General features: G+C 35.7%; 1 protein-coding gene across 2 annotated transcripts; it reads left to right on the plus strand.

Moving 5' to 3' along the window:
* The first annotated feature begins 4,037 nt into the window (after nt 1–4,037).
* Nucleotides 4,038–8,896, plus strand: BRD4 (bromodomain 4). 2 transcript variants are annotated; one of them, XM_079026295.1, is made up of 6 exons: nt 4,038–4,344; nt 4,511–6,235; nt 6,817–6,866; nt 7,280–7,357; nt 7,519–8,047; nt 8,133–8,896. In XM_079026295.1, exons 2-6 carry the CDS (start codon nt 6,080–6,082, stop codon nt 8,730–8,732), a joined length of 1,413 nt encoding a protein of 470 aa, XP_078882421.1. In that variant the 5' UTR covers nt 4,038–4,344; nt 4,511–6,079; the 3' UTR covers nt 8,733–8,896. The 2 variants fall into 2 exon arrangements, with proteins under 2 accessions (XP_078882421.1, XP_078882428.1); XM_079026302.1 differs by having other exon boundaries at nt 5,830–6,235.
* The last annotated feature ends 553 nt before the right edge of the window (nt 8,897–9,449 follow it).

A 9,449-nucleotide genomic window follows, 5' to 3' on the forward strand; every position in this document is an offset into this window, starting at 1 on the left:
TTTTGTTGTACTGGGATTTTCCGCAAGCAAGATATTACAATTTTAAAGCGTAAAGAAAAGTTTTTTTTTAGGTATGAAAAACTAAGGGATGTCACAGTTGGTATCAGAGCATTAGTTTAAATAAACTAAGAATAGTAATTATTTATATACTTAAACTTAGATTTTAAGCAATGATGGTGAGAGATGTGTCTAGTATATTTTAGGTTGTCTACCTAAATTAATATTATAAAGACACAAGCATTCTAATATTTTAGGGTATGCCTTAAATAATATTATATGCAAATAAAGTTATTTTATAGCATGCCTTAGGTTTTATACCTTACTTGCTATTAAGTGCGCTGGCATATTTTAGGAGTAATGCCTTAAATGCTAATATGTGTTAAATGTTATATGTTATAACATGTTTTAGGTTTCCTACCAAGAATGCTAATAATTGAGAATATTTGAGGTCTATTGCTAACCTTTATTAGGAAAAGGAAATTTTATGTGTGCAGGATCCTAAACGTATAATTAATGTAGTAGAACTGGCATGTAACTTTTCAAGGAGATAAGAGACTTATGATAGTTAACGTAGGTAACTTTGCAAATATTGTATTAATACCTATAGAGTGGTATCGTACCTTTAGAGTATGTTTGGTAAAATAATAGTATCGTCGAAGGAGTATCGTACGTGTAAAGTTTATTTTTGATTGGTGAGATCATAGAACTTTAGCGTAATCTATGAAATCGTCCCACCGCCGACCATATTGAAAAAATGAGTGCTTATGGATTTAGAAGTATTAAAGATAGTGATAAATAACCCAACGATATCGCAGTTGAAGTTATGTGATATGCTATGAAGAATTTAGAGAATTCGAGGAAGACAACAAGATTAAGGCTGGCAGAGTTCCCAAACTCAATAGGTCAAGTGTTTGGCTATCTTTACAATGTAGTATACAGTTTGAGTAGTACGTTAAGAGCTGATATGGACCGTATACAAGATGCTATGACTTAGTATTTAATAATACTAAGTAACAATTGACTTTTATCGCATCCTTACAAGATAAAGTGACAGAACCAGAAGGGTTCATAGTGGACTTGGATGCCTGAGATGAAGATGCATGAGTACTATCCTGAGTTGTGTGTTGATGAAAAATTTGACGATGAAATTTGATTAAAGTGGGGGTGGGGGGATGGAGTTATAACAATTGGATTCTGGTATGTGGTTTATCTCTTGATCTTCTTTAAGCTAATTTTAATTTGGGGTTTTGGCTAGGCCGTGGCTCGGCTCATTGATGTGCGCGACACAATTCACATCATTAAGTAGCAACACAAACTTATGTTGGTTACGACATGAGATCGTCACAATCTAGAAACCTAGGTCTCGAGCCTTGAACCCTATTTAAGGAATGCAATGTTTAAGGTTTGCTCCATTCTTAGTCTTTACCTTCATCGAACTCCCATAGCAAACCCTAGCCTCCTTATCTAGCATATTTGAGCTTAGTGCCTTTGTTTGTGTATTTTGAAGGAGAAGAGTGAGCCTTGGTGTGCATAAAAGCTTGATTCAAGAAAGATCCAACCATTTGAGCATCTCCCAGACCTCTGTAAGTCTTTAAGCTTGGAGCTTTATGTGCTTATATGATTAGATCTTGGATTTTATGCATTATGATGGACCATTCATGAGATCTATGAATGGGGTGGGAGGGGGTTAGTAAACTCCAAGTCTAAAGTTTAGATGTTAAACTTCATTTTTTGTCCTCCATTTATTTCCACACAAGACCTTGGATATATTTTTATACTAATATAGATATAGGGTTGGGATAAGGTGGGTTTGATGCATGGAAATGGATAGAGCTATAAACTTTATCCATTAAGTTTATATTTATATTTTGTATTTTTTTTAAATATAAACATTAATCTTAAAGGATTAAGACATTAAGGGAAAGTTAACTGATTTTTCGTTTGGCGCGACGTGACAATGAAGGTGCCACGTCGTAAGTCACGATTGTTTTGTCTTCTAGGGTTTACAACACGACCAAGGAGTGGGCCGCGTCACGTTGGCCATTGACTTTGACCAAGGTGAAATTGACTGTTGACTTTTACCAAGTTGACAACTGACTTTTAACCAAGTTTGACTTTTGGTCAAACTTTAAAGACGAGCTATAGTTTGAGATATGACTTCTATTTGATTTTAGGCATTTCATGATTAGCTAATTCTTTGAGTACTCCCGTGCAAGTGTGTGTTTCAGATCTTCAGATTCGGGTGAGTTTCATCACTATATTACTTATATCTTTATTGGATCCATTGTGTGTACGTTGTACGTGTGATACTATGATATGATTGTATGCTAGAATAGTAGGATTTTGATTGTTGCATGTATGTTTACATGTTATGTTTGGGATGATGACAATACCAGTGTCATGTTGTGAGTCTACATGCCAGTTTAGATGATGTGAATACCAGTGTTGTGACATGAGTCTACACGTCCGTCTAGATGATGCCAATATTGGTGTTGTGCCATGAGTCTACCGGTTCATTTGGGTGATGACAATATCGGTGTTGTGTCGTGAGCCTACATGTAAAAGGGATGACGATGAAAGCCCACATGCCCGTTATGATATATATAGTTGTCACGATGATATATGTTATATTTAAGAGAACTCACTAAACTTTGGGTTTACATTGTTAAGTTAAATGTTTTTCAAGTTGTTCTTATGATAGTGGAAAGGTCCCGTTGTGACTGTATCACATATGCATTGATGATGACTTATGATTTTATACTTCTGCTGATTTTTATGATTGCTTCGGATACATTGTTTTGACTTGGTTTTTGTGATTGGTAACTATTGGTATTTCACTCTTTATGAAAATGGTTGTTTTTTCTTATGCTTCTAAAAAGAAATTTCGGTTGAAATTTAGGACGTTACAGAACAAACATTTGTTATCACATACATGATTTTCGCCATGGAAAAATTGCCGCCATACATGTTCCCAACGTCGTATAAGGACGCTCGTTTTGACGAAAGATTTGACAAAGCACAACAATAATCTTATAATCCAAAGATTGATGTTCATACTGCAAGACTTTGGTAGCAATAATGAAGCAAATAAAGACACAAATTCACATTGTAAAAATGGCAATCTATATATGAATATGAAGACATCGAGGTGTGAATAGTGCTAACACCAAATTGGTATATTACTGTAATATAACATAAATTTGTCGTTCAAAATGGCTTCCCATAGTGTGAATTGGGCTTCAAAACACAAATTTTAAGATCCATTCGAGTTGATCTATTACAAGATTGAAGTTAAATCGATAATGCGTCGGATTTGGTCTATTATAAGATTGGAGTTGAGTGGTTACATAGATGATATTAAGGATGTGTTTGTGATTACTTCTCAAATTGCTTATTTGACTTTTTGAAAAGCCATAAATTCATGGTTTTTTAAAAAGCCTTTTTTTTACCTTTAAAATTCTGTTTGTCAAACACTTTTTTAACTTATTTATTTTTTGACAAACCAATAAGCTAAAAGGTCATTTTAAAAAGCACTCCCAAACACTCACTAACTCTACATGATTATAAAAGACTAAACTGCACAAATGGTCCTTGTGGTTTGCTCAAAATTGCCACTTTGGTCTAAAAAAGTTTGGACTAGCACCAGAGGTCCAAAGTTTTCATTTTATTGTTTGTCTAGTCCAATCTATTCTGATTTTTTTCAAAATGGCCCCTATTAATATGATTTTCTTTTTTTTCTTAATTGTTTTTCTGATTTTCAGATTTAAAAAAAATTAAAAAATTAAAAATAAAATAAAATAAAATCTCTCTCTCTCTCTCTCTCTCTCTCTCTCTCTCTCTCTCTCTCTCTCTCTCTCTCTCTCTCTCTCTCTCTCTCTCTCTCTCTCTCTCTCTCTCTCTCTCTCTCTCTCTCTCTCTCTCTCTCTCTCTCTCTCTCTCTCTCTCTCTCTCTCTCTCTCTCTCTCTCTCTCTCTCTCTCTCTCTCTCTCTCTCTCTCTCTCTCTCTCTCTCCAACACCACACACTACCCTTATATCTCCCTCATTGGATCGAAAACCACTCCACCAAGCAACCCTCTAACCTGCTGCCTTACCTCTTCCCTCTTCCCCTCCGATGACTACTGCCGACATAAGCAAAAAGGAAGTAGCCACTAGGTTTCCGGGCAACCTCCTGCCACCGAAGAGCTGCTCTTGGTCACTACCATCGACCACCTCTGTTATGCTGCTGCTCTTGCCATTTTTTGTGTGAATCGCAAAGGGCAAAACCGAGGAATCTAATGACCCGACATTTTTTCCTTTCATCATCTTCACCGGAGAGGATGTTCAGTGGCGATGATATGTTGCAGGTACGCTATCGTTGTTGCTCCAATTGAGGGTTTTCGAGCCCTAATCACACCTAAATCAAAGTTTTCGGTACTCTCTCCTTCGATTAGGGCTTGAAACAATTTCGAATTCATAACTTTGGGTTGTTTTAAATCTGATTTGGGTTTTAACCTAACACAAAATACAAAGGAGGGAGAATACAAAAGTGACATTTGAAAGGAGGAGGTAGGAGGTGAAGGTTATCAACGGCGCACCAGATCCAGACACTACTTACTTGAGGAGGTTGTTACCGAGGATTGAGAGGCTGTTGAAGAACGATAGCTTTAAGGCGAAGGCAGCATTGTTGACTGTCGTAGCGAGTGTGATCAGCGTCGGTGCTGCTTCGACTTAGGTAATTGTGAGGAATCTGATGATGGTTATGGTTGAATTCGTGGTCAGAAGTAAGGATTGGACTGCGAGGAAGGCGACTCTAGAGGCACTTGAGAAGTTGGCTTTGGTGGAGACAAATTTGTTGTCGGAGTTCAAGGGTCCTTACTTGAAAACATTTGAGGCGAAAAATCTGTGAATCAAAATTAAGTGGTGATTATGTGGATTTTGGGAGAGAGAGAGAGAGAGAGAGAGAGAGAGAGAGAGAGAGAGAGAGAGAGAGAGAGAGAGAGAGAGAGAGAGAGAGAGAGAGAGAGGTTTAATTTCATTTTTTATTTTTTTTAAATCAGAAAAACAATTAAGAAAAAAGAGAAAAACATATTAATATGGACAAAGCCGTCATTTGGAAAAAAATCAGATTGGACCAAACAAGTAACAAAATAAAAACTTTGGACTTCTGATGCTAGTCCAAATTTTTTTGGACCAAAGTGATAATTTTGATCAAACCATAGGAACCATTTGTGCAGTTTAGTCATTACAAAAATACAAAAAGTACAAATAATATGACATTTTTCACTTTAAATAAAACCAATTCCTCAATATAATAATTTTAGAATACTGGATAAAACAATGAAAAATCAACATTAACAACATTATGAAAGTTATAATCCAAACCGAATAGAATTATAAATGGCAATGTATTTTTTTTTTATGTATTTTACTTATGTTGTTAGTCACCGGCAAATGTTGATCATCTTACTAAGATGAGTTTTTATATAATTGACTTAACGAGACATTGTTAAAAAATATATTGACTGACTTGGTATGATTGAAAAAGTAATAAATAGGCGAAGACAAATCCAAATATACATAATAAATTCCCTATCTATTCAAATTTAAATAAAAAGGTTAAAAGAAACCAAAATTCATTGGCGATGCCAATCTAGAGAGAGAAAGAGGGGAAGGGAGATTTTCGAGGAAAACCAGCCTTTTGTTCTCTTCTTCTTCGTCGTACAACATTCCACCAAATAATTTCAAAATTTTCAAACCAATCAACAACATCATCTCTTATTAATCTTCCTTAATTCACTGCTTTTTTCTGTTTTCTGATTTTGAACCTTGACAAAAATTCTGTTCTGCAGTCGGAATTCTTCATTCGCCACCAGTCAAACCCTTTTCTCCCGCAAAAGTTACACCAATTGCGCCTCAAAACCGAACACCTTTTTCATTTATTCAAACAATTTCCTCCGCAACCGGCGGTTTTGCCATGAGGCGTGGTGGTTTCCGTCGACGGAATAAGGGTTTCTGCTAACGTGCGCCTTATTATTTCTTTTACAAAACTTTTTGGCAGTGGGTTCTTTTTGTCTTATCAAGCATTATACACGTGGATGAATGGATGACGTCAGCGTTGTTTTGAAGAAGGTGTGGGGTACGTGGGAGGAACTTATCCTCGGCGGTGCTGTTCTCCGGCATGGGACCGGCGATTGGGACGTCATTTCTTCGGAGCTCCGTACCCGAACCGTTTGCCCGTATTACTTCACCCCTGAGGTTAGGCATATGATTTCATTATTACTTATTTTTGGCTCATAAACTCATTTATGTCTTTATGAATTATGATACACATCTGTACAAGCATGTTTGCACAAGTTAGAAGTCTGTCTTGAGGCTAATTGCAATAAATAGGAAGTGTTAGTTTTGATAAACTTTAAATTAATAATAATTAACACACATAATCAATGTGTAGTTTATTTTACTTTCATGAAAAGAAATAATTATACAACTTAATAATAACAGTTATAAATGAATGCTACAATTAAATTTAAACATTATAGTTAACATGGACTTATTGTATCTTGTTTAAACTAATATTATTACTTTTATTTTATATTTTTATTAGTAATAAATAGGATAAGGGTATAAAATGAAAAGTCAACAGGAGTTAAAATGAATATGTAATATTTTTGTGTGTAAAAAGTCATCGGTCGAAAGGGTTAAAGATGTAATTTGGCAAGTACATGTACATTAATAATTAATTAATTACTACAAGAACTAATACTATTGCTGTTATTATCATTCTTATTATTGATATTATAATAATAATTAGGCATTTCACTTTATCTCACTTGCAGGCATGTAGAACGAGGTATGAAGATTTGCAACAGCGTTATACTGGTTGCAAGTGAGTATCGAGTTTTTTCCATTCAATGTATTTATTCTTTTATTCAATTTAGGTCCTGCTTTTTACTTTTTTTTTTTTTTTTTTAATACTTCAACTTAATCCAGTAAAACTATATACGGATGTTTATTGCTGACTAAATACAGAAATAATAAAGAAAATCAATGCATATAGTTTTCCACGTTATATCGAAGCTTCTTATAATTTCTGCGCTCATTTATTTTTTCCTTCCATTTGTCCACGAGCCTCATTATTCAAATATTTTGTATTTTCCACAAATTTCCATTTTCAAACTTGTGAAAAAGTCAACAACTCTAGTTGATTTCATGAAGCTTGTTATATGTAGAGAGGTTGTTTTTGAAGCGAACTTTGAACAGGCTTTAAATTTGTTGGTCGCCATGGTTTTCATTCGTTAGATTTTGGTATGATGAGCTTCGAGAACGTAGAGTTGCGGAATTGAAGCGAGAGCTCGAGAAATCCCAAGAATCAATTGGGTAAGTCTTTCTTTCATATTTCCCGTTTTGTAGTTAAAACATATCAATTTCTTGGTATTTTTTACAATTCTTTTATCAGTAATTTGATTCTTCGAGCCATTATACTTGACATTTTTGCTGCATACAAACCATTATTAGGGTTTTCGCTTAATCATTGATAGGTTTCTCGTATCAAAGCTTGAAAATCTCAAATCCAAAAAGGTGAATTGTAATCAAATCGACTATGATTCAAGCCAAACCGAATCCCCACCTCCATCTTTACCAAAAACAAAGGGAATCAAGATCAAAACCGTTCATAAACAAGGATCCAAAGATGAATTCGAATTATCATCCGGAAGTTTCACTCAAGATCTTGAAACAAACCCACAACCCCAATCTCATAGCCCATCCCTAGCATCGTCTCAAAATATTGAAGTAAAACTAGAAGTACCCGAATCATGTATGAACAACACAATGATCGAATTGAGCAATGAAAAAAGTGGCACAATTAGAAAAAGAAGAGGGAAAAGAAAGAGGAAAGATGGTAATTGGAACGAGGCTTCAACGAGTGGTATGCAGTCTTCGAGTGTGGATTTGCAGGAAGGGGAGTCGTGTAGGGGGGGCCCACAAAGCGATGATTTGGTAGGGATTTTTAATTCGGTTACTGAGAATCAATATGCATTGGTGTTTCGACGTCGGCTTGATAGCCAGGTAATGATAATATTATTGTGAAAGATACAAAAATTATAAAATTTTCAATCGGTTGACCAAAAACGTCAAAATTCATTTTCTGCAGAAAAGAGCACGTTATCGAAAAACAATCCGTCAACATATGGATCTGGACACAATAAGATCAAAAATTGCAAATTGCGGAATAAAATCAACCCGAGAACTTTTCCGAGACTTGCTCTTGCTTGCCAACAATGCACTCGTATTCTACTCAAAAAGAACCCGAGAGTACAAGTCCGCAATGCTCCTCCGTGGCCTAGTCAGCAAAAGGTACAAGCAGTTATGCAGCGATTCTAGCAGTAGCAGCAGCAGCATGCCATTATCATCAATCCTATGTTTTTCTTCAATCTCAAGTCCTCCCGTGAGGCCCCGAAGCGTTAGGCCTCGAGCCCCATGTAAACAACCGAAGCTTGTAGTAAAGTTTCCAAGTAGTGGTCCAATTGGGGGCCCACATGGGTATTTGAAAGTTAGTAGTAATTCCGATTCCGGGACCTTGAATCCGGAGATTGAAGGGAGTAAGTCAAACGTTGACTTTCGTGGTAATCAGAAAATTGCAAAAAGAGGATTGGGGCGGCCGAGGAGGGTGGGGGGTGGTGGCAGAGGTGGTAAACAACCACCACCGACACCTAGGAATTCTTCAAACGGGAAAAAAGCTCATCAAAAGTGATGGGTTTGTTGGTAGTTGTAAACTAGCCATAGTTGAAAAGTTGATGGAAAAACTATTAGTAGTGTGTGTAAATGAGTATAGTTTTATGTTGTTAATGTTGCAAGAAAAGTTGTCTTTTGTAATAAGCCAAGTCTGGTTCCGATATATTGCTTCCATTTCTCTCATTCATTGCATATACCCAATTTGAAGTTGTATAAGCTTCATTATATTATTAGGTTCTATAGTTTTATTCAAATTGGAAGTGTACAACCTTTTCAATATCATTGCTTTCAACAACTCTTGTATGATTACCAAGTTCATGGTTCTGGTTAGATTCTCTACATTTAGACACATTGTCAATAAACCGACCAGATTCATAAGGGATATCAAAGAAGAACAAGTAAGAAACAAATATGAAACTATTGGAAGGATCAGTAGACATCTTGAAAGGCATAATATGTCCGTAAAATAAAAAATCCATGGAAAAAAAAACAATATTACTTTCCAAACTAAAACTTATGTCTTTTATGATTTGAATAACCAGTAAAAGCATATTCTTAGCTTGCGACTCAGAATTTTCAAGTAATATTAAGTTTAGTTGCTTGGACGTCTTTGAGGGTATGCGAGTTGGGTGACCGTACATGACCCATGTCGTGGAGGGGGCCCAAATTTTCATATGATTCTTTATAGTAGACCGGTAATCCAGACTCAGAAACAAAATCGACTCAAAGGTATCTT

This window comes from Lactuca serriola, chromosome 1 (assembly GCF_051521515.1).
Source record: "Lactuca serriola cultivar US96UC23 chromosome 1, Lser_US96UC23_V15, whole genome shotgun sequence".
Lineage (NCBI taxonomy): Eukaryota > Viridiplantae > Streptophyta > Magnoliopsida > Asterales > Asteraceae > Lactuca > Lactuca serriola.

Bases quoted from the DNA above. Each gene is read 5' to 3' on its own strand.
- BRD4 (XM_079026295.1), top strand. From the start codon at position 6,080: ATGGATGACGTCAGCGTTGTTTTGAAGAAGGTGTGGGGTACGTGGGAG. The intron at 7,358-7,518 runs GTAAGTCTTTCT...AATCATTGATAG, and splicing joins AAATCCCAAGAATCAATTGG to GTTTCTCGTATCAAAGCTTG. The intron at 8,048-8,132 runs GTAATGATAATA...CATTTTCTGCAG, and splicing joins GACGTCGGCTTGATAGCCAG to AAAAGAGCACGTTATCGAAA.